Here is a 24,171-nt window from a genome sequence, read left to right on the forward strand (position 1 = left end):
CCCCCCGCCTGCAGCGAGTGAGCCCGGCCAGCCCCCCGGCACCTGCCGGCGCCGGCTCGGGCAGGGGGCGCTGGCTGCAGCGCGGGGCTGGGCCTGGCCGGGAGCGGGCTGGGCAGGAGGGAGGGGAGGGAAGGAGCGTGGGAGCCCGGGGAGGAGGCGGCCGGGCCCCGCCCCGCGCAGAGGAGGGGCGGCCGGGCCGGGACTCGAGTCGCTGCTGGCGGGGGAAGTTTCCCAGGGTCCGGGAGGGAGGGAGGCAGCCTGGCTGCGCTGGAGTCTGGCTCTGCGGCGCGGGGCTCCCGGCCGCGCCATGGATCTCTAGGGCGGGGGCGGCGGAGGAGCGGGGTCGGGGTCCGGGTCCGGGATCGCGAGCGGAGCAGCGGGATGGGCTCGGGGGCCGGGTCCCGGGCGCTGCTGGGTGGCAGCCTCCTGGGCATCGCGCTGCTGGCGCAGCTGGGAGCCGGAGCAGGTAAGGGGGCAGGGGCGGGGATCCCGTGCGGGGGGCGCGCCGGCTGTGGGAGCTGTGGTCCGGAGAGCTGGAGCGGGGATCGCGGCAGCTGCGAGTGCCAGGGGACCCCCCCCCATCCCCGGCGATCTCTTGCTAAGCAGCCCGGCGTTGGGGCAGTTCCGGAGACCCCGTTCTTGAGGGGTCCTCTCTTGGACTTTGGGGGCCCAGGCGGTTTCGGGGCCCGCAGTTTGATGTTGCGGGGGGCGTCTGGTGGCGTCAGGGAGGGGGGCGACGTGATCTGGTCCCTTGACTTTCTCTTTACAAACTTTACAAAACTTTTATTTTCCGAGGGGGGGGGGTTCAAAGCCAGGAATCCGCCGCGCGCCCCAATGATGCGGGCTCCCCCGGCAGGGATCAGCGGCTGAATTGGGGGGCGAGGGGGGGCTCAGGACGGTGACGGCTCCGTCCAATTTGGGAACCACTTGTAACCAGTCTCTTGTGCGCTCTCCCCTGCCCGGAGAGCCCCCTCCCTTGTCTGCGCTGGGGGGAGGGGGCTGGCCCTGTGTCAGAGCACAAAGAAAATACTTAATCAATGTATAATCCCTGCTTGGGGGAGGGGGCTGCGCGGCCCCTGCCCCGCGGCTGGGCTGGGGCGGGGAGTTCGCAGGCACTGATTTGAGGCTGCGGGGAACAATCCTGCGCTCCTCTTCTTTCGCTATTGACGAGAAGTAACTTTCCAGCAGCCTGCGCCAGCCAGCCTGGGCGCGCGGGGAAACCTGGAGCTGGAGCGCGGATCCGGCTTCCCCAGCCGGCGCCTTCCCCCTTGCCGCCCTTCCCCCACTCTGCGGTCCCGGCCTCCTGCCCATGAAATCCCCACGAGCCCGGCGCAGAGTGGGGGGGGGGGGAATCACATTGTATTGGGGTGGGGGCTGTGCAGGGGGAGCAGTGACCCCACCCCCGGGGGGTTAGCTGGGATTGCCATGAAAGGGCTTCCTGGGGGGGCCCGCTGGGGCTGACATTACATTTGATGGCATTTTTGTTGTGGTTCAGTGTGTGGAATGAGTGTGGGGGCTGGGGGTGTGGGGTGGGGGCTGATTTCCTGCACAGAGGCTCCAGCAGCTGCTTTGGCTCCGGTCTCTTCCCTCTGCCAACCCCAGATGCTCAAACTTTTCTGTGTTGGAAAGTGACTCCGAGGCACCGTCCTGAGGCGCTCCCAGCCCTGCCCGGGCTGGGCTCCCCCCACTTCTCCGCAGAGCTGGGGCATTGCGGCAGGGCACCCACTGACTAGGGAGCACTAAGGAAGCCGGGAGAGAACTTCAAAATGCTTACCCAGCTCCGCACTGGGCCAGCTGGGATCTGGCCTCCCCTGGCTCTGCCGGGCAAGTGGCAAGCTCAGTAAGGGTCCTGGGGTCCCAGCTGGTCAGCCCCCCGCCGCCCCCCAAGTGAGCGTGAGTTGGGACCAAGGTGATGCGTCTGGGAGATAAGATGATTCAATTGCGTGTCCTGCATGGACTTGCTGGTGCACAGCAATGTGCCAGCGATGAGAGAACTGCTGTGAAAGGTAAATACAGCGCAGGGTTATTATTCAGCGTGGGTTTCGCTTGCCCATGAAGCTGCTGGACTGGTTTGTGCGGCTCCAGGAGACTGGCCTGCTGCCTGCACTCCCAGCCCATGGGACCACATGTGGATGGGCCCAGGGCCTGTGGGATGGCTGCTGCAGGTTGAGGATGCCCTGAAGTATAACCCCTCCTCCCCCCTTGCTGCCTGGCTGGACATAGACCAGCATTGTTCTTGTTGAGCAACTCGCTGCCTTGCGGAAGCCCCACTATTCGTTCCTGAGCAGCGCGTGGCCCCACGGCTAGACAGGGGTCTGGCCGCTGCTCCCGCACAGACTGCTGGTGCCAACCCCCCCCACAGGAGCTTGGAGCGTCTCAGTCCCGGAGCCAGGAACCAGCCTCCAGATGCACCCAGACAGTGTCCTCACTAGGGAAAGACGCCTCTAGCCCCTGTCAGAGCCTGAGTGAGGACGAGGCCTTTGCAGCTCCAACTGCTTGGGGGCTGGGCAAGGGCTGGGAGGCCTTGGGCTCAGCTCAGCCTCTTCTGGGTAAATTCTTGTCTTGGGTGGTCAGAGTAGAAATCAGGTTATCGGGGTGTCGATTACCCCTCTCCTTGTGTGTGGCGGGGAGCGGCCTGGTTCCCCCCCCCCCAGTCCTGGTCCTCCTGGGGGATGGGGGGGGAGAAACAGCTCAGCTTCCCGCCCCCCATCCTGGGGATGAGGTCCTACCTTTGCAAAGTCTCCTTTCCAGGACTTTCCCTGATTGATTTTAGCCACACCCTGTTTAACCTCCCCCCTTCTTCCAGAGCAGCCTGGCTCCCACAAAACTGGCTTCTCTGTGCCCTGCTGCAGCAGTGCGGGGTCCCCAGGGCGCGATGGTTTGTGTGGTACCCGGTTGGTTTGTGGCCAGGCTCCCCACGTTGCCCCCTAAGTGAAGGGGCTTGTGGGGGGCGGCCTCCCCTGTGGAATGCGGCGGGGGCGGGAGTTGGGTGGCAGGCAATGGCTTGGTGGCGCTGGCCTCTGTCATTCACCCACAAACAGTGTGAGACCCTGCCCCTCCCCTGGCGCTGGCTATGCTGGGGGAGCGCTCAGAGCTGCAGCAGCTGCCTCTCCTCCAGATGCCGGAGAGGGCTGGCCTGCTGGCTGGCTGGGCCATTGACTTGCCTGCCCCTTTCTTCTCCCCACTGCGTTGCTAGCCTGTGAACAAAGCGGCCAGGCAGCTGGAGAGCTGTGGAATCTGGAGAGGGCCCTGGAGCCGCCTGAACAATCACACTGGCTAATCCGGTTGTAAACACTCCTCCCACTGAGCCGCTGGCTGCAGCAAGGGGAGACCCAGGGACCCAACCCGCCGGGCCAGGAGGAGTGGGGCTGGGGGGCCCGCCTGCCCCAGCACAGCCAGCGCAGGCCATGCTCTCCTGCCCAACTGGTAGGACAGTGTGGACCTGTTCTCAGGGGCTCTCTGCCTGGCTTGTGAGCCCCCTTCCCTGCTGCCTTGGCGACCGCAGAGCTTTCCCCAGGGCGGCATCCAAATGTGCCCCAGAATCAGGGCCTGAACCTGCTCGCCCACCCAGAATGGAGACCAGGAATCCTGGGGCAGTGGCGTCTCATGAGTCCCCCTCCACTCATGGGCTTTTAGCAACACTGACCCCTTCCCCAGCCATGGGGAGAGCAAGGAGTGGGTGAGCCTCCCCGGCCCCTGCCGGGGGCACCAGTTGCACTGAAGGGTGCCTGCTGGGGCCAGTGTTGGGGATTCGGATGCCGGGGCTTGGATTGCACCTTGGAAGTGACAGGTCCTGTCTCCCACTCCAGCCAACCCTGTGGCAGTCGGTCCCCATGCTCTGGGCTGGGTCACAGCTGGCATCCCCTAGACATGAGAGGCTCCGACTCTCCCAGACCAACCACTCTGAACTGGCTGCACTGTTGGGGCGGGGCAGTTGGCTGTGTCTGCCAGGCCAGGGGTACCAGCTCCGCTATCCTGTGACGGTCAGTTCTGGTCCATCTGTGGGTGCTTGGCTGGCAGGAGCAGCCCTTCTCCTGCCCTGGGGAGTGGGGGAGTTGCAGTAATGGGATCCATAACTGAACAGCCTGGGACGCTGGCTGAGCCCTCCCTGGGGCCCTGAGCTCCTCATGAGGCTTCATAAATGCCAGAGAGGAGGCAGGTTGGGGCTACTTCTGCCCCAGTCATTGGCAGAGCTGAGGATAGAACCCAGGAGTCCTGGCTGTCTCACCTTTCCCTGGTCCATTCCTCTCTGGGTGGCTCTGGATCCTGTGTCCTGCTTGACAATATGCATTGGGCTGGCTTGGCCTTTGGTGTGCTGTTTCAGGCAGATGGGAGGTACCGGCAGTCCCTGGGCTAGCTGTGGCTGTCGGGTCACTGCCTTACTGCTAGCTTAAGTAGTCCTGCTAGGCTGCCTGTGGTCAGGATCCCGGGGCTGCTGGACAGCATGGGTCAGGGGTGCGAGACTCTGTCGGTATGTGCCCTGCCTCGCCTGGCATACCTGTGATGCAGAGGGGTGAGCGGCTGTGTCCCAGCATGCACTGTCCCTAACTCAGCTGTGGGGGACAGGGGAATACGGGGGCTGGGGTGAGGCCAGGTGTGTGTTGGCACAGTGCCCCCCTCACTGTCTATAACCCCCAGGGCTCAGAGCTGAGCACCTCGCTGCCTGCAGGGGCTGATGGGAGACTGTGCCCCAGGCCTGCCAGAGCTAGAAGCTGGGGCTGTTTGTGAGGGTGTCCCACTTTGGACAGCAGGACTTGGGGGAGGTGTGGGGGGTCGTTCTGTGCCTCTCTCCACCTCAGGAGTCCTAGAGCCCTCCGGGGCACCGGAGCCTCCAGGGTCATCCTGGCTGACCCCGCCTTTGGCAGCATGAACTGCCCCAGCGTTCCCACAGTCTCTTATCACCACTGTCCTTGAATTTCTGCAGTGATGGGGCCTTGGCTGCTGCTGTTTGTTTTTTTTTTTTTGGGTGGGTGGGGAGAATGGGTGCTAGTGAGTTAGAATTAGGGATGGGGCTGGCAGTCAGGACTCCTGGGTTCTATCCTTGGCTTTGGGAAGGAAGTGGGGGCTACTGGGTTAGATTGTGGGGTGGGGCTTGCAGTCAGGACTCCTGGGTTCTCTCCCAGCTGTGCCACTGACTCGCTGGGTGACTTTAGGCAATACCCTTCCTATCTCTATGCCTTAGTTTCCTGTTGGTGCCTTCTTTGGAGGGCTGTGAGGGCCTGCCCCCTGGGTGCATGCTGCGGGTTTCCCATTGCACTTCCCATCAGGCCTCCCTGCAGATGGGGAGTTGGAGCTGGCACCCAAAGGGTTAATGTTCTGGGACCCCCTCCCCCGCATTCCCTCTCTAGGGTGGAAGAAGTTAGGACTCTTTTTAAAATCCCCCCCGGGCCTGCCCTGGGTATCACACTGGGGGGCATGGGAGCCCCTCATCGCACGCATCCCAGTGTGGAACAGGCTCCCGCTCCACTGTGGGGGGCTCGACTGGGTTTGCCGCTCCACAGACTCATCTGTGCCTGACAGGCTGGGGGTTCTGTGCGGGGCCCGAACCTCCTCCTGGCACCTGGGGCAGCCCCACCAGCTCTCCAAGAGAATGAGCCTCGCGGCATCTCATCCCCCTCCCCAAAAGCTGCCACGCCTGGGGCCCCTCACGGGGCTGTGGGGTGAGGGTTGGCGCCAAGGGCAAAGGAGCCCAGGGATCAGAGTGGGGGTGGGAGCTGTCTAAGCCCGATGCCACCCCTTCGGCTGCAGCCGTGTGTGGGGAGGGGGCTGCTCTCGCCTGCAGCACTGGCTCTGGGGTCTGCCTGGTGGAGCTGGGGCTGCAGTGGGGGAGAGGGGCGGGGGCGGCATTGTCTCTGGGAGCTGATCTGTGTGCTGGGCACGCAGCATGCTCCAAGTGGGTCTGGAGGAAATGGCTGGTGGGGGAAGGAGCAAGGCCCCTGAGCCCTATGTGGCCTGTGGGGCCCAGGCCTGGCCTCCTCTCGCTCTGCATGGGGGGAGGGGGCTGATGGGTTTGTGCCTTGCCCTGCTCCCCAGCCGTGGAAAACTGCTGCTGGGATTTCCCTTTGGGATCGGCTCCTCCAGGGGGCATAGAGATGTCTTAACCCCATTTATTCATGGGGCCAATCCAGCCAGGGGGGCTGTGACCAGCCCAGCCCACCCCACCCTCCCATTAGCAGCCCAGGCAGTGGCCCATGGGGGGGTTGTGGGGTGTCTCTAGTTTGCCCCCCCATGCTAGCCCAGCTGCTGGCAGAGCTGCCCAGAGGTCTGGAAGGGGAGAGGGCTCGCAGGGCTGGGTGCCCTGGCCCCTCGACCCTAGATTGGGTCCAGACAGGGCTGGCAGCTGGTCCCTGTCATCCTGGCACAGGATGGGTCTCACTGTCCCTGGGGAGGCTGTGGGGGCTGGCAGAGCTGGGGCTGCCCTGGGCAACAGGTCCCTGGGCTCGGGGGGCCTCTGTGTCAGTCAGTCTGCCTCAGAGCGACCCTCCCTCCCCAGGCTGTGGGAACCTGGCACTCAGGGTGGAGGCAGAGGGCTGGGCTGGCTGTAGGGTGAGCTGTGGGTGCAGGTCTCCTGGGCCTCGAACTGCTGTAACACCCAGGATGGTGCAGTCGCAATCCCCTCCCAGCTGTGTTGCTCTGTCCCCTGCATGTGGGGCCGAGGCCCCCGGCTCTGTGCTGCCTGGCATGACCCAGTGTCCTTGGCAGGGTGAGGGTCTCTGAGCCGAGGTCCGAGCTAGCAGGTTACTACTGTATGAGGGGCCTGGGAAGAGGCAGAGATTAGCAGGGCAGGTCCCTGGACACTTGATGAAGACGCTGGTTGGGCTCTGAGGCCCTGACAGGTCCCGAGCTGCCTCCTCTCCCTGTGGGGTCCTGGTGGCCTGGGCCCATGTGCCACAGGCAGAGGGTTCTGGGAGCAGGAGCTCTGGGGGCTGCTGTCCCCTTGGTCCCAGGGAGTGCGGGGCCCTAGCATCTGACTGGAACCTGCAGGTTGTGCCTGGAGCCCTGAAAACCCCTGTCCCCCTCCCCCTGTGCTGGATGGCACTGGGGGCTGGTGGTGGTGGAGTCACGCAGACCTTTCCTTGGCTCACTGGTGGGGGGCACCCCCAAACTAAACTTCTTAGTCATGCATGGAACTTGTCTGACAGCTGCCCTCCTCCTGGTTTGTGGGGTGTGTGTGTCTTCCCTTTGCCTGCTGCTGCAGGGATGAAATTTTCCCCATGCAACTTCAGTACCAGTGTCAGTGCAGCATTGACTCTGAAGCCTAATGGTGGCTGTTTAAATCCCAGCCCTGATAGCAGCTGTCATAAATATAGGGGGAAGGGTAGCAACCTTTATGTATGTAGTAGCATAAAATCCCTCCTTGGCAGCTGTACTGGACTGCTTTACAACAACGGTGCTGTTGATCATTTCAGGGTGGGGCTTGGGGTTATGGGCAGGGTCCTGCCACGTCCATCCAGTTTATGGGGTGCTCTGATGTTCCCTGGGGCTTGCCCTGAACAGTGTGCTCTAAGCCAGGCGGGTGATGGACCAAGGACCATCTGGGTGTGGCGGGGGCACAGGGAAGCAGTGAGCAGAAGCTGTCAGGGGTTGCTGCTAGGAAGCCCCCTGGATCCCCCCACCCTGGTGCAGCTGGCATGGCCAGTGACTGAGCTGGGCTCCCCACAGAGGGGCCGGGCACGAGGGAGCTCTGTGTGGGGGTGGGGGCAGGGAGGGGAGGGGGCCACTCCTCTGCTCTAATGGGCTCTCTCCCACTCTCTCCCTGCAGCCGTGCAGTGTCTGGAAGGCTCCATGCCCTGTGAGAATGGCGGCCAGTGCATCCTCTACTCCAACGGGAAGGCAGCCTGCGTGTAAGTGACCCCCTGCCCTGCAGGTTGGGATCCATGCCCGCTGCCATCCAGCACGGGGCTGTAGGCAAGATGGGCTCCACGGTGGTTGGGTGTTGCTCACAGGCTGTGGGGGGAGGGGACGGGGGGGTGCCTTTCCCACTGTCCTTGGGGTCGGCGGATGGACAGGTCTGAACCAGCGGGAACCGGAGGCCTGGGGCTGGGTTAACAGGAGGGAGGGTGGTTCCCGGCAGTGCGTCATAAGGAGTAAAGGCAGTGTGGCCCAGTGGTTCAGCCGGCCCAGCCCAGGTTCTGCAGCACTGGGTTCTGTTCCCGGCTCTGCGCCCATTTTGCTGGGTCTCACCTGATGTGTGTCCTTGGCTGGGGGCCTGCATGGCTGTCCCACAGCCCTTGTCACCGTGCCTGGCACGGCCCTGCCCTAAAGAGCCGGTGGTGATTGGGGAGTGCCAGCCAGCAGGGAGAGGGGACTAGATGACCTCCTGTGGTCTCTTCCAACCCTGATATTCTATGATATTCTATTCATGGCACCAAGCCCCAGTGGTTGGGGGATGTGGGGAGCAGCCACTTACTGTGAGGTAGCCTCTTGCCTGCTCCTCATGGCCTCCGCAAAGGGATGCAGCAGAAGGGACCCTCACCAGGCCAAGGGAGGGGAGCCAATCTGGGAGAATGGTGTGGAGCCACCCCACTGGGGCTGTGAGCATATGGGAAGGGCTAGGGGTTGCCCTGAGCTGATGGGAGCGGGGGATGCTTGGGGCAGGGTGGGGTGTTATAAGAGTTCAGGGTGGTGGGGTGGGTCTCTTTCCATGTCAGCAGCCAGGCAGTGGGCGACTCACTGTGCCTCTGGAGGCCCAGCTGTTGGGCGCGACCCCTCCTGTCCCCGAGGCCCCGCGCTGGGGAGGGGAACACGGGGTGATGCTTGCTGACGCATTGGGGGGAGAAAGGGCTTCCAGCCGGGGTTGGGATGAGCTGGGAGGGCGGCTGCAGAAGAGGTGAATCTTGTGCCTGGGGGAAGGCTAGTGGAGGGCAGAGTGACAAGGTGCCTGGATGTTTTCTTTGGGGCTCCCTGGGCAGAGAGCTGACACCCCAGGGTTCACATCCTCTGGCTCTCTCCCCCGCCCACCCCACACTGGCAAAGGGGCCGAGATCTCTCCCCCCCACCCGCCCGCCCAAGCCCTTGTTTCCTCCCTGCTGTGGCTGTTGCAATCCCAGATTGCAGAACAGTGTTAGCAGTGACGTGTGCTGCCCCCCCCGCAGCTCCCCACTTCCTGCCGCGGGGAGGGGGGGACTCCTCCTGCCCGGCCTCCTTCCCAGAGTCTCCCAGACAGGGGGCCTCTTCACGAGGGGGCCCTGGAGTCATTTGATCCCAGTGGCTGCAGACAGCCCTTGGAAGGGAAGCAGCTGCTGATCTGTGGAACTGGGTGGGGGGCATGTGAGACCTAGGCCGTGTCCGGAGCTGAGCTGACCCCATCAGGCTAGGGTGACTGAGCTGACCCCCACCTCCCCAGCCCCCATTGGAGCAGCTGGCCTGTGTAGGAGAGGCCAGGAAGGAGTGTGCTGAGTTTCCTGGTTCTCAACCCTGCCAGTGGGAGCACTTGAAGGGAGACTGTTTGGCTCCCCGGCCCTGGCTGGGCCAGTCCTCTGGGAAGGGGCTGGCTGGAGAGACTGCAGGCCCTGGGCCCCAGCCTGGCCAGATGCTTTCCCTGGTGGGGATGCTGTAAAGGCCATGTGGGGGGACCCACCAGCTGCTGGTGGGGAGGGGGCTGGGAACAAAGGGGAGATGGCACTGGGCCATGGCAGCTCTTGCTGTGCCCGGCCCCGCTTGGTCAGTGTGGATGGAAGATGGGTGTGGAATGGCGATTGCCATGTCTGCCGTGCTGTGCCACCCAACAGGCTTGCGGAGTCCTGGTGAGCCAGCTGCAAGGGGCTGGGGCTGACTAGCATGGGGTGCTTCAGTGAGTGTCATCACCCTACTTCACAGGAGCAGAGCTGGGGATAAAACCCAGGGATCCTGACTCCCAGTGCCCCTGCTCTAGCCACTCGACCCTGCCGTCTCTGATCCCAGTAATGACTTTCTCTGTGAATCACTTCCATTTTCTTCCTGCATCTGACTCTGCAGTGCAAGCTCTGGGGGGTGGGGCTGCCAGTGGGGCAAAGCAGGCTGATTATCTGGGAATCCTCTCTCCAGGTCAGGGCTCCAGGCCCTGCTGCTGGGGAGTTGGAACCAGATGGGGCTGAGCCCCGGAGACTGGATGCAGGGGGCCTGGGCAGCTCCTGGCAGTCTCTCTGCAGAGCCGGCTCTGACCTGTCACCCAGCTCATGGATTCCAGGGGGAAGAGGTTGGCGCCTGGTGGGGGCAGCGGCTGGCTCTGCAAGGGTAGCCTGGGTGGCCCTGTGCCCACCACTTCCTGCGGGGTGAGCCAGGAGTAGCTGGGCAGTTTCTTTGCTGTGCTGTCGCCCGGTCCTCACTACCCCGAGTGCCAGGCCACGGCACAGCCGCCGCGCAGGCAGGTGCCGGAGCTCGCTGTGGCAGGTTCCCGTCTCCTTGCTGCCTGCCTTGGAATGCCAGACAGGTGGATGGGCCTCCTGCTGCCCCGCCCCGAACAGGTGAATCACCGGCTGCTGACGCCGCCTGGCCAGGAGTAGGAGCAGGATCTGGATGGGGCCGCGCTGCCTGGCTGCTGGAAATCATGGGCTGGAGTGTGGGGCTGGAGCACCACCTGAATGCTGACCTGTGCCGCCCCCCCCCCCCCACCGCTCCTCTCTGCCAGAACAAGCACAGTGCCCCCAGCCCCCTGCCCCAGCTCACTGGAGCAGGCTCCCATCTGCATGCTGGGTTCTTTGTGCTCTGGAGACAGCCCCCCCCCCGGTGCTGTGGGAGGGGGGCAGATAGGATTGAGTGTGGGGGGCGGGAGGGGTGTGGCGGGAGGCACCAAGGATCGGGGGGGGGTGGGAGGGGCATAGTGGAGGGCAGAGAAGATCGGTGGAAGGGGCACAGCAGAAGCAGAGATGATTGGAGGGGGTGGCAGAAATGAGCAGCCGGGGGAGGGGGGAGAGGCTTGGGGGGGACAGGGGGCAGAGAGGAGCAGCCGGAGGGCAAGAGAGGTACGGCGGGGATAGAGGAGTGGCTGGAGGAGGTAGAAGGGAGGCAGAAGGCAGAGAGGAGAAGCTGGGGGGAGGCTGGAGAGGGGCAGAGAGGAGCAGCCAAGATGGGGGGGCAGGGGGAGAGGGGCAGTGGGGGGCGGCCGGGAGGGCAGAGAGGAGCGGTGGGGGAGCACAGGGGGCAGCCAGGATGGCAGAGAGGGGCAGGGGCAGAGAGGAGGGGCCGGGGAGGATCAGAGTGGGGCAGGGGGCAGAGCGGAGCAGCCCTGGGGCAGAGTGGGCGAGCTCTAGGTGGATGAACTCTGACTAGGGGACAGAGGGGAGCTGCCAGGGGGGCAGGACGGGCGCGACAGGGAGCAGAGAGGAGCGGCTTTGGCCCAGCATGGTGCTGGTGCTGCTGGAACCTGTCGAGCGGGTTGGAGCCGGCTCAGGGAGGGCTGGGGGGAGGGGAGAGAGAATGTAGCTCCTTCCCAGTGCCAGAAATCTGCCCCACTCAGTGTGCGGGGCCCCTCACAGGGGGGCAGCTCCCTGTGGGCCCCATGTGCCCTACCGTGCCAGCCTGGAGCTGGGTTTGCAGCCTGGGTCTGTCTGCCAGGCACCTCGGGGTGAGAAGGTGGGGCTGGTTTAGGCTGGATTGTGCCCGCCCAGACGCCACAGGAAGGGGTGCCGAATGAGTGTGGGAGTTGGAGAAGTGGGAAGGTGGGGGACAGGATTGGAGCAGGGTCTGATAGGGTGGGGGGAGTGGTGATGGATGGGGGAGGGGCCCATGGGGAATATGTAGGTGGGCGACAGGATTGGAGCAGGGGCTGATGGGATCGGGGGATGGATGGGGAGGGGGCTGTTGGGGGAATGCATGTGGGAGGATGGAATTGGAAGAGGGGTGTGAGGTCAGGGAGAGCAGTAGGGGCCACTGGGGGATGGGAGGGGGCACATGCCAGGGTAGCCCCCATCTGTCAGGTGAGGGGGCATTCTGGGAGCTGTGTGGCCTGGTGGTCAGAGCAAGGGGAGGCGGGCTGGGAGTCAGGACTCCTGGGTTCTATTCTCTAAAGCTGGTTGCTGCCTCCTGCAGCTAGGAGGTATGGGGAGGAAGTTGTGCCCCTGTGCGCTCTCGTGCCCAGGGGCATCCCATCCCTCCAGGAGCGGGTGCCTGAGGCAACTGCCGGGGTGACTCATGGGGTGACGCGGCAGTGGAGCCGCTGAGTCACCGCCCCATGGAGCGGGCTGGGTGCCGGGCTCCACTCCCCAGACATGAGCAGGCAGGAGTATTGCCATGGGGCTGGGAAGGGGGCTGCCTTCCCAGCGTGGGAGCCTGGCTCTGCCTGCGGGGGAGGGCGCTGCCAGGTTTTGGGATACAGGGCCCTGCTCCCCTACTGCTTCCTGCCACAGGGATGCCTGTCCCCACATCCCGTTTCCCTTTCCAGGGGCTGGGTGGGTGGATGTGGTGGGAAGCTCTGCCAACCCCAGCCTTGCACTCAGGGTGGCCCCCCACACACATGCAGGGAGAGGGGAGTTGGCATCTCACCAAGTGCTGCTGGAGGGAGCCCAAAATGGAGTGTGCAGGATGGGGATGGGGGGGTCCGCAGGGCATTCCTGGTCCATGCTGGGGCCAGTGGAGTTGCCTGTGTCACTGCTGGGGGGGCTGCATGGCCTGGGATGGTCAGTGGCATTTGCTGTGGCTGCTGCTGAGGCAGGCACAGCTGTCCGTCCGCAGACTCCAGGGGATGGGGAGGGGGAGGAGTTCCTGCAGGCAGTATTGGTCAATGGGTCTGAGCCGGGGGCAGGGGAGTTATGGTCTTGATGGGCCCATTGCTCCGATCTGGGGGTCCAGTGCGGCAGGAGAGAAGGGCTACAAGGCTGAATGGGCCCATGGGTGTGGCAGGCGGGGGCATATGGTCTGCACTATCTCTCTCCTCGCCATCCCTTTCTCCCGCCCCGTCTGTGCCCCCAGCACCATGCATGCTCTGCCCTCTCCTCTCCCTGTTGGGCCATGCCCCCAGCTCTGGGGTGTAGGGCCCAGCGCTCTGGAGAGCTGGTGTAATTCCAGGCCTGGGCAGAGTCCCTGCTGTCCTGCGGTACTTGCGAGACCAGATGTCCCGGTTTTATAGGGACAGTCCCAATATTTGGGGCTTTTTCTTACATAGGCTCCTGTTACCCCCTACCCTCGTCCCGATTTTTCACACTTGCTGGTCACCCTACGCGGTCCCTGCCTGCAGGGCACTGGAGGGAGCAGGGCAGGAGCACAGGATCTCCTCCAGTCCCAGCCTCTCCCAGCAGGGGATGCTGTATAGAGCAGGCTGGGAGCTCCCGTGCTGTGGTGGGGTGAACTGAGCACCCCCCTGTTTCTGCTGCAGGGTGCCCCCCGGGATTGAGGGCCTGGTTTGCAGGCCCTGGACAGCAGAGCAAACAGGCATTCTGCGTTGCCCTGGGAACGGCAGGCGAGGGGGGTGGGGGTTGGCTGGAGCTGCCGCTGAGCCGGAGACAGGAGCAGATTGGAGGGTATAATCTGTGCACTAGGACCCAGGCTCTGGTGCGGCTCCCCCCAGCGGGTGCCCTCTGGAGCCAGCCCAGCCTGAGGGCGAGCGCCCAGGTGCTGCCCAGCGCTGGCTCCGTCCTGGGACCTGAGCTGTCCTCAGGAGCGAGCCTAGAACTGGGGCTGGGAGGCAGGATGGTCCTGCCCAGCCTGGCTCAGCCCGGCAGGCTTGGCTGCCCTCCCATCCTCCACCTCTCAGCCCCTGCACACCGTGGGTCTCGGACCCAGCCCTGTGGGGCATGCTCCGGGCTGTGAGCCCTGCAGAGAGCCCTCCTGTGGCCTCCCCATTGCAGAGCTCCCAGCATGCGCTGCTCCAGCTTGGCTAGCTAGAGACCTGTGAGCTGGGCCCCGCTCACTGGCGGGCTGGGCCTACCCTGGCTTAGTCCTATAGGACGTAGCCCTCGGGGGGGTGGGGGGCGTGGGTATTGTGGGAGGCAGGAGGGACTCTACCCTACTCCCTCTGCATGAGCCCCGAGGAGGTGAAGCTGGGGGGGGGCAGGGAACCAGAGAGGGCTGCGGACCTGCTGGCTGGGCCAGGTTCCACTGGGAGTGGGTGCCCCTGTGGACAAGCTCTGGGCGGTGGGGTCCCGGGGTCGGAGCGGGGTTCCGGGGCCGCCCCTGCAGACGAGCTCTGGGCAGTGGGGTCCCGGGGTCGGAGCGGGGTCCCGGGGCCACCTCTGCGGACGAGCTCTGGTCGGTGGGGTCCCGGGGTTGGAGCGGGGTCTCGCGGTGGGGTCCCGGGGTCGGAGCAGGGTCCCGGGGCCGCCCCTGCGGACAAGCTCTCGGTGGTGGGGTCCCGGGGTCGGAGCAGGGGCTGGGCTTGGGCAGGTGCTAAGAGGTGCAGCAGCAGGTGAGATCTTAGGAATGACGGGGTGTGGGGGGCTCAGGGAGTGGGTCCTGAATTGGCTGACGCCAGCTCTTCACAGTTTGTAGCGGGTGGGGGTGATTCTCTGCCGATCTGGGTTAGCAATACAGCCCCATGCGGTGGTGCTGCTCTGCTAGTATAAAGGGGCCTTGTACTGGTGTAGCACGTCTCCTTCCTTGTGTAGGGATAGCTACACAATGGGGAGCCCTTTTGCACTGGCACAGATTCCCCCATGCTTGGAGCTGTACCCCGATGCTGAGCCCAGTCTGGTTTGCCAGCAGACCAATACTTCAGGGTCAGGAAGCAGAGTCAGACTCAGTGGCCCCTTCTCCCCTGGCCAGGGTTATAGGCCGAGGCAGGGAGGATCCCCCTGGGGGAGCAGAGAGGGAGGGTTAAAAGTTTCAGTGGAGATCTGGCAAGGGCTGGGGGAACAAGGAGGGGGTAAAGTGAGCAGCTGGCACAATGATGAGTTCACGCTGGTGCCAACTGAGGCCCTGCAAAGGGAGCTGAGCCCACAGGGCGAATGGGCAGCACAGGGCAGGGGGTGTTTGGAGCAGAGCAATGCCAAGCAATGCCTGTTGGAGGGAATAACCTGAGATCTGGGGCAACCCCCAAGACCAGCACCAACTGCATGAGGGCCAGGCTACCCTGTGGACAGCTTGTTGGAGCCACGGGGATGGAGGTGGCTGATGTGCTGTGGCATGGGGGCCCATGGCTGGGTGCTGAGTGCAGGGCTGGGTGCCCACCCACAGAGCACAGTTGGGGGATGGGCTGGGCCAGAGACAACCTCCCCCCCCAAGGAACCCCTGGCAACCAATAAAAGTAGAGGAAATTGATGGACTCTAACCCTACCCCGAAAAGAGAGGCCAGTTGGAGACTCCATGATGCTTCCCCTAGGAAGTTCATTGCCAGTGATGTGATGTAGCAGGTGCCCAGATGCAGTGGTGATGGGTGTGTGGCCTTCCTGCACTGGTTCCGGGTGTTTACCCTTAGTCTCGATCCTCCGCTTGAGGGAGGGACTCACACCAATGTGCCCCCGCTCTGCAGGTGCCAACCTGGGCTGATTGGCGAGCGTTGCCAGTTCCAGGACCCCTGCCACCAGTCGCCCTGTGCCAATGGGGGCGTGTGTGAGAGCTCCCTCAAGGATGGCACCGTGCAGTACCAGTGCACCTGCCCCAAGGGCTTCCGAGGTGAGGGTCATGTAGGTGGGGGGCATGCTGGTCTAGGGGAGGGGGTGGCGCCCAGCTTGGCCTGGTTGGAGGAGGGGCCAGGATCTGAGCAGGCCGGAGAGGAGGACCCATGCCATGCAGGCCTAAGGGAGATGGGGGATGGCCATAGGGGTGCTGTGGGAGATGGGGAGGGACCCTCAACCCAGCTGTGGGAGGGGAACGGAACCTGACTGAACAAGGCTGGTGCGGGAGGAGGGATGGGCACAGCTTGGCCCCAGGGCGGGGATCTGCTTGGCCTAGGGTGAAGGGCTTTCTGGGGTGTCCTCATGCCCAGCCAGGCCCTGCTCACAGACCCGCCCCCCCTCGCCCCCCACAGGTCAGGACTGCTCCCTGGCTGATGCCTGTGCCAACAACCCCTGCGCCAACGGGGCCCGCTGCACCAACTGGAACAGCCGCTACAACTGCACCTGCCCACCAGGCTACCAGGGCCGCAACTGCCGCATGGACGTGGACGAGTGCCGGGCGCCGGGCGTCTGCCGCCATGGGGGCACCTGCTTCAACACGCCAGGCTCCTTCCGCTGCCAGTGCCCGGCCGGCTTCACGGGGCATCTGTGTGAAAGCGTCTACATGCCCTGCGCGCCCTCACAGTGCCTCAACGGGGGCACGTGTCGCCAGACCGGGGAGCTGAGCTACGAGTGTGCCTGCCTGCCGGGTGAGGGGGTGGGAGGCTGGTGGGGGGGGCTGGGGAGGGTGTGGGGTGCTGAGCAGAGTTTGGGGGCAGCACGCTGGGCTGCAGGGGTTGGTGTGTGGGGGCCTGGCGGAGACAGTGCTGGAGGAATCTGTTCCGGGGGATGCTGTTCCCCTCCCTTAGCACTGGGGGGCAGGCGTTGTTAGGAGTGTGTCTCTTCCCCTGCCCTGGCGTGTGTGCCCATGGGGCTAGCGGCTCCAGGCAGCGCTGCAGGAAGCTCATCGGAAGCTGTAAATGGCGCTGGGAGAACCTGGACCCTGGCCAGGAAGGAAACAATCCCAGGGAGCGTCCGGGAGAGCAGCAGGGCCGGAGCTTGGGGGGCTCCCAACCCTGGGCCATCCCCTCCCCTCCCCTGCTCCCCAGAGCCCCCTTTGGCTCCCTCCCCAGCTCAAGCCAACCGTTTCTTTCTCCCCTGTTAGTCCCCTGTTAGTCCCTTCAGCCCCCTGCCCCCAAATAATGGCTCATTCTCATCTAAGCTGCAGCTCTGCTCCTGCCAAATCCTGCACCCTCTGCCAGTTGGCTTGGCACTGGGAACACAGGGAAGGAGGGGTACGGTCTGGGGAACCCTGTGTGTGTGGGGGGGCCAGGCCCTGTGGTCTGTGTGTGCGTGTGTGGGGGACAGCGGGTTTGGGGGCACCGTGTTTGTGTGGGGTGGGGGAGTGGGCTTGGGGACGCTGTGTGGGGGAGCAGCGAGTTTTGGGGGTGCTGTGGGTGCGTGTGAGCAGGGTTTGAGGAGCTGTGTGTGCGTGTGGGGGGGAGCGGGCTCGGGGGTGCTGTATGTGCCAGGGGGCAGAGAGCTCAGGGGTGTTGTGTGTTTGTGTGGGAGTGGGCTCTGGGGCGCTGTGTGTGGGGGGGAGTGGGCTCTGGGGGGGAGTGGGCTCGGGGGCGCTGTGTGTGCTGGGGGAAGAGAGCTCGGGTGCTGTGTGTGCGTGTGTGGTGGAGCGGGCTCGGGGAGCTGTATGTGTGGGGGGAGCAGGCTCGGGGATGGTGGGGGGTGGGGCAGTGAGCTTTGGGGGCACTGTGTGTGTGTGGGGGGGCAGCAGGCTCAGTCGCTGTGTGTGCGTGGCATGGGAGCGGGCTCGGGGGCGCTGTGTGTGCCAGGGGGCAGAGAGCTCGGGTGCTGTGTGTGCGTGGGGGGCGGGGGTTGGGGGGGCAGCAGGCTCGGGCGCACTGTGTGTGTCTGTGGGGGGACAGTGGGCTCGGGGCGCTGTGTGTGCCAGGGGGCAGAGAGCTCAGGGGTGTTGTGTGTTTGTGTGGGAGTGGGCTCTGGGGCGCTGTGTGTGGGGGGGAGTGGGCTCTGGGGCGCTGTGTGTGGGGGGGAGTGGGCTCGGGGGCGCTGTGTGTGTCTGTGGGGGGACAGTGGGCTCGGGGCGCTGTGTGTGCCAGGGGGCAGAGAGCTCGGATGCTGTGTGTGCGTGGGGGGCGGGGGTTGGGGGGGCAGCAGGCTCGGGCGCACTGTGTGTGTCTGTGGGGGGACAGTGGGCTCGGGGCGCTGTGTGTGCCAGGGGGCAGAGAGCTCAGGGGTGTTGTGTGTTTGTGTGGGAGTGGGCTCTGGGGCGCTGTGTGTGTGGGGGAGTGGGCTCTGGGGCGCTGTGTGTGGGGGGGAGTGGGCTCGGGGGCGCTGTGTGTGTCTGTGGGGGGACAGTGGGCTCGGGGCGCTGTGTGTGCCAGGGGGCAGAGAGCTCGGATGCTGTGTGTGCGTGGAGCGGGGTATAGCGGGCTCGGGGCTGCTCTGTGTGCGTGGGGGGGAGAGTGGGCTCAGGGAGCTCTGTGTGTGTGTGTGTGTGTGAGAGAGCAGGGTTCAGGGAGCTGTGTACGTGGGGGAGAGCAGGCTCGGGGGCGCTGTGTGTACGTGGGGGGGTGTTCCTGCTGCAGCGTGGCCTTGGGCCGAGCAGAGCTGCGTGGAGCCGGAGGGGCAGGCAGCCCATCCGTTGCCCCCTGCAGCAAACCCTGCTGGGGCCTGTGGAGAGGGCCTCCCGCAGAATCTGGCCCTGCCATGCTTGAGGCGGCTCTGCTGTGGCCTTGGAGCTTTTCTCACCCTTCCTGGCCAAGCTGCTGAATCCACCATTGCCCTGGGGGTACCCCTTGTCTGCAGTGACCCCTCGTCCTGCTCCCTGACCCTTCGCAGAAGCTCCTGCTTCTGTTGCTGTGAGCCCCCGTGTGGGCAAAGGGGAAAACTGGCCTGCCTCACTCAGCCCTGCTGGGACCTGCATTTGTTCCAGGGGTCTGCTGGGTTGCAGCAAGGGGCAGGGGGCTGGATCCAGGACTCCTGAGTTCTGTTCCCAACACTGAGCAGGGCGAGGGGTGGGGGGGTTGGGAGTCAGTTGCCTGGTCTCTGTTTCAGGTTTAGCCAGACTCTGTTTGGCCGGCTGCCTCTCGGATGGGGCTGAGGGGTGGATTCGAGCTCCGTGCCTCTTGGGGCCTGGGTGGAGACGCTCTGGACTGGGGAGCGGGTGGAGGGGGCTGGGGCCAGGGAGCAGGTGGGAGACGTTCTGTGGCCAGGGCCGGGGTGCAGGTGGAGATGCTCAGGGCCGGGGGCTTGGGGCTGGGGCCAGGGAGCAGGAGAGAGACACTTGGGCCAGGGAGCGGGTGGAGACGCTTGGGGCCAGGGCCGGGGAGTGGGTGGAGACGCTCAGGTCTGGGGAGCGGGTGTACGCGCCCTCTCTGACTGGGTGGTGTTCTCTTTCTCCAGGTTTTGAAGGGCAAAACTGTGAGATCAACATTGATGATTGCCCAGGCCACAAGTGTCTGAACGGGGGCACCTGTGTGGACGGGGTCAACACCTACAACTGCCAGTGCCCGCCCGAGTGGACAGGTACCACCTAGCACCCTGCCCAGCGGCAGGAGTTAACCCCTCGCTGGCCACCCCCAGCAGTGCAGTCAGCTCTATGGGTCCTGAGCCTTAGAGCTAACATCTAACCCTGTGGGCACGGACTGTGTGTCCAGCAGCCCAGGGCTGCCATAGGACCCCAGGAGGAATGTGGCACAGGGCGTTCCCTTCTAGGGGGCACCGGCTCTGATCCAGTCCCAGGGCAGGAGTCTGGCTGGCTCAGAGGGTGGGGAATGGGACACAGGGCCTTTCCCCTTTACGGGGCGCTGGCTCTGATCCAGCCCCAGGACAGGGGACTGATTGGCTGAGGTGGTGGGGAACGGGACACGGGCCCTTTCCCCTCTAGGGGTGCTAGCTCTAACCTGCCCAGGCTCAGCCCCCTTCTCCCCCAGGCCAGTTCTGCACAGAGGACGTAGATGAGTGCCAGCTGCAGCCCAATGCCTGCCACAATGGGGGCACCTGCTTCAACACCAACGGCGGGCACACCTGCGTGTGCGTCAATGGCTGGACGGGCGAGAGCTGCAGTGAAAACATTGACGACTGTGCCACGGCCGTCTGCTTCAACGGGGCCACCTGCCACGACCGCGTGGCCTCCTTCTACTGTGCCTGCCCCATGGGCAAGACAGGTGAGGTGGTGGTGGGGGGGGGTCCGGCCTGGCTCAGCCCAATCTCAGATCTCCTAGCATCCCTCGCCATGGGATTTGGGATTCTTCTCCCCATGCTTAACCCCTCCCCCTGACGGTCTGTGGTGGGCTGAGGGGATGGGGCTTAGGGGTTGGCCAAGGGGATGGGAAGGGCTAGGAAGGACCTGAAGGGGCAGGGGGTGGCTGAGTGGAAGGGGGCAGGGAGACGGGGGCAGAAGGAGTGGAAGCAGGTGGGAGGGAGACCTGAGGTGAGGGTGACAGGCTGGCTGAGTGGAAGGAGTTGAGAGGAGGGCTGTGAGGGGTAGGGAGCTGGGGCAGGGGAATAGTGTGGGAGTGCGGGGGGAGCTGCTGGGGGTTGGTGGGTGTGGGTCGGGGGGAACTGGAGCCAGCTGGGGAGTGTGTGGGTGTGGGAGGACTGGGGACGGTTGAGTGGGGGTTGGTGGGTGTCTATGTGGGTGGGAGGTACTGGGGCCAGCTATGGGGGGAGGGTGTTGGTGGATCTGTGGGGGACTGGGGGTGGGAGTTGGGGTGTGCAGGTCGGGGTGTGTGACTGGGGTTGTCTGGGGGAGTTTGTGGGTCTATGGGGTGGGGGAGGCCGGGGCCAGCTGGATGGGGGGTTGGTGTGTGTCTGCAGGTGTGGAGGGAGGGGGGGACCAGGGCTGGCTGGGTGGCTCTGTGGGTGGGGAGGACTGGGGCTGGCTGCGGGGGAGGGGCTTGGTGGGTCTGTGTGAGGGGACTGGATCTGTCTGGGGGGGAGGGAGTTGGTGTGTGTGGGGGTGACTGGGACCAGCTATGGGGGGGTTGGTGGGTGTTTGCGCAGGTGGGGGGGACTGGGGCCGGCTTAGGGGGTTGGTGGGTGTCTGTGCGGGAGGCCAGGGCTGGCTGGGTGGGGAGGTTTGTTGTGTGTGGGTGGGGAGGAGGGATGGGGTGCATTCCTTAGCCTTCCAGGATGGGACTGGCACTCTGCTCCCTGAGGGCCAGGCTAGCTGGGCTTCCGCAGGGTGGTTGCCTCGCGGCTGCCTACGCCCCCTCACTCCCTCCCTCTGCCAGGTCTCCTGTGCCACCTGGACGACGCCTGCGTCAGCAACCCCTGTCATGAGGATGCCATCTGCGACACCAACCCTGTGAATGGCCGGGCCATCTGCACCTGCCCCCCAGGCTTCACTGGGGGGGCCTGTGACCAGGATGTGGATGAGTGCTCTATTGGTGAGGCGGGGCCCTTTGCTCAGTGATGGGGTCAGGGTGGGGGAGGTTGGGCCAGGATTTGGGAGAGGGGCGGCTGGCCGGCCGGCCCTTTGCTCAGTGATGGGGTTGGAGTGGGGGAGGCCTGGCTGGGATCGGGGTGAGGCAGGGGTTGGGGGGGTCTGGCCCCCACCCTGTCTCTGACTTGGCCACATCCCTGCAGGCGCCAACCCGTGCGAGCACTTTGGCCGCTGTGTGAACACGCAGGGCTCCTTCCAGTGTCAGTGCGGGCGTGGCTATACGGGTCCCCGCTGCGAGACTGACATCAACGAGTGCCTGTCCATGCCCTGCCAGAACGATGCCACCTGCCTTGACCGCATTGGGGAGTTCACCTGCATCTGCATGGCGGGTGAGTGCCCCGCACCCCCAGCATTCCCCCTCCCCAGCTCGGGGAGCATTCCCCCTCCCCAGCATTGTGGGGTTCTCTCCCCAGCTCGGGGAGGTGAGCATTGTGCTGTCGATTCAGGGGCTGGCTGGCCTGAGTATCTGGGAATGAGAGATGTGATTTCCCGCCCCGGGCAGCTGCAAGGCGTCACCTTCTAACAACACCTCACAGTGAGTTTGTTGGGACTCAGCCCAATGCCCAGCGGGGCGGGAACCTGGGTCCCCCACCCTGTATCCCAGCTGGCTCTAGCCAGCGTCCTTGCTGGCAGCCCCAGCTGAGAGGCCAGGGCTGGATGGGCGTTGGGTGCCCCTCTGTGACGGGGCTCCCCGTGGGCAGAGCCGAGCCTGGCCTGGCCTGCATTCCTCTCCTTTCCATAGCAGGGAATCCTGGCTTGGCTCGGCTCCCAGGGCTTGGGAGCTGTTGGGAAGCCCAGGCGACTGGGGCGAGGGCCCCTCCCCTGGCAGCTGGATGGCGGGATCCCGGGGGCTGGGCCTGGCAGGGAAGGCTGCAGTGCTTAATTTGGAATGAAAGAGGTGCCAGGGCTCAAGCATAACACATGTGGCAAGCCCAGAGGTGCTGGGGCTCAGCCCTGGCAAGCCCTGGCACAAGTTAAGCACTGGAAGGCTGGCTGTGGAGTCGGCTCCTCACCCAGAGGTGCCAGAGGGGCAGGGGGTGCATAGCCGGCAGCCAGACGGTGGGAGCGCAGGGCTGTGCCTGGAATACTAATGGGGCTGGGGGAGGCCTGCGCGGGGCTGGACTGCTCCTTTTTGTCTCCCTGCTACCCCCTGTGGGGAGGAATCTTCCCCTCGTTATTTTCAGCCCTTTGTGAGGCTGGAGCTGGGGGGAGGGGCAGTGCCGTCACTGCCCTCGCCAGGGCACCGGGCCCTCTTCCCCAGTCCAGCACCCTGGTGCTCTGCTGCTCCATGCTGGTGCCTGGTCATCCTGATGGGACGGGAGCCGCATAGGCCCCTTGTGGTGCAGGAGGGCGAAGGAGCCTCTGCCCCAATGCCTGCGCCAGGGATGTGGGGACCAGGGAATGGGCACGAAACCAACCCACAGACTCCGCATGCCCACCGCCTGGCCGCTCCGGGGGCCACACACAGAGCTCAGCTCAGAGCATAGAGCAGGGATCGGTGCTCTCCTAGCTCTGGGCGGGGATTGGGAGTCAGGACTCCTGGGTTCTGTCCCCAGCTCTGGGAGGGGTGTGGGGCCTAGTGGGTAGAGCAGGGGGCCTGGGAGCCAGGACTCTGGAATTCTCTCTCTCCAGCTCTGCCACTGACTGGCCTGGGCTCTGGGTGAGGGTTTCACCTCTGCATGAAATACCATCTGTGTTGTCTGCGGCCCCAGATCCTCTCCCCCCCCCCCCGCCAGAAATGCATTGCCCCCCAACACTGCCCTCTCCTGTCACACCCCACAGGGGACAAGAGTCCGCACTGCTGTAGCCTCGAGCAGAGTGTCTGCCCACCTGTGTAGGGGGATCCCACTGCCTTAGTGATGGGACCCCCTCTGGTAATGGGCTTACTCCAGACCCCCCCACAGCCTCTCTGCCCCATGGCGCAGCCCTAACCCCACACAGTCTGCTGCTTCCCCTGGCAGTGCCTTGCCCTCCCAGAGTCTGCCACAACCCCACCTCCCCTGCTCCATGGCACTGCCCTCCCTCCACATAGCCTGCCACTTCCTCGCCTCCCCTGCCCCATGGCACTGCCCTCCCTCCACATAGCCTGCCACCTACCCATGGCACTACCCCGGCCCCACAGCCTGCCACTTCCCCTGCCATATGGTGCTGCCCTGCCCCCACAGAGCTTGCCACCTCCTTTCCTCCCCTGCCCCATGGCACTGCGCTCCCTCCACATAGCCTGCCACCTCCCCCGCCACATGCTGCTGCCTGCCCCACATGGCCCCTGCATGCAGCCTTGCCCCTGCCCCAGGGAGGTCTTCCGCCTCTGCCCCGTCTCTAACACTGCCTCTGGGTTCCGGCTGCAGGGTTCAGCGGCACGTTCTGTGAGATCAATGTTGACGAGTGTGACAGCAACCCCTGCGTCAACGGCGGGGTCTGCCGGGACGGGGTCAACGGCTTCACCTGCACCTGCCCCTCCGGTGAGTCTGGCTCCTCCTGGGGCCATGGGCTGGGGGCAGGGACCGAGCTCCCAGCGCGGCCTGGCTGGGTCCCGGGGCCATGGGCTGGGGGCAGGTACAGAGCTCCCAGCGCGGCCTGGCTGGGTCCCGGGGCCACGGGCTGGGGGCAGGCCCAGAATTCCCAGCGCGGCCTGGCTGAGTCCCGGGGCCAGGGACTGGGGGCAGGCCCAGAGCTCCCAGCGCGGCCTGGCTGGGTCCCGGGGCCATGGGCTGGGGGCAGGCACAGAGCTCCCAGCACGGCCTGGCTGGGTCCCGGGGCTACGAGCTGGGGGCAGGTACAGAGCTCCCAGCGCGGCCTGGCTGGGTCCCGGGGCCACGGGCTGGGGGCAGGTACAGAGCTCCCAGCGCGGCCTGGCTGGGTCCCGGGGCTATGGGCTGGGGGCAGGCCCAGAGCTCCCAGCGCGGCCTGGCTGAGTCCCGGGGCCACGGGCTGGGGGCAGGTACAGAGCCCCCAGCGTGGCCTGGCTGGGTCCCGGGGCCAGGGGCTGGGGGCAGGTACAGAGCTCCCAGCACGGCCTGGCTGAATCCCGGGGCCATGGGCTGGGGGCAGGCCCAGAGCTCCCAGCGCGGCCTGGCTGGGTCCCAGGGCCACGGGCTGGGGGCAGGCCCAGAGCTCCCAGCGCGGCCTGGCTGGGTCCCAGGGCCACGGGCTGGGGGCAGGTACAGAGCTCCCAGCGCGGCC

The 24,171-nt window shown here is 65.2% G+C and overlaps 1 protein-coding gene across 1 annotated transcript in view; it reads left to right on the forward strand.

The window, feature by feature from the left end:
* Positions 1-315: 315 nt before the first annotated feature.
* The window catches only part of NOTCH3 (notch receptor 3), a 45,006-nt gene continuing 21,150 nt past the window's right edge, over positions 316-24,171 (forward strand). Inside the window, exons 1-9 of the mRNA XM_084610487.1 lie at positions 316-466; positions 7,763-7,844; positions 15,383-15,525; positions 15,881-16,216; positions 18,945-19,067; positions 19,475-19,708; positions 20,777-20,932; positions 21,132-21,317; positions 23,337-23,450. Of these exons, the coding sequence (XP_084466613.1) occupies positions 382-466; positions 7,763-7,844; positions 15,383-15,525; positions 15,881-16,216; positions 18,945-19,067; positions 19,475-19,708; positions 20,777-20,932; positions 21,132-21,317; positions 23,337-23,450 (1,459 nt within the window). The 5' untranslated portion in view covers positions 316-381. The remainder of the gene's footprint in view (positions 467-7,762; positions 7,845-15,382; positions 15,526-15,880; positions 16,217-18,944; positions 19,068-19,474; positions 19,709-20,776; positions 20,933-21,131; positions 21,318-23,336; positions 23,451-24,171) is intronic.

The sequence above is a fragment of the Lepidochelys olivacea genome, assembly GCF_965140295.1.
Source record: "Lepidochelys olivacea isolate rLepOli2 genome assembly, chromosome: 20".
NCBI lineage: Eukaryota > Metazoa > Chordata > Testudines > Cheloniidae > Lepidochelys > Lepidochelys olivacea.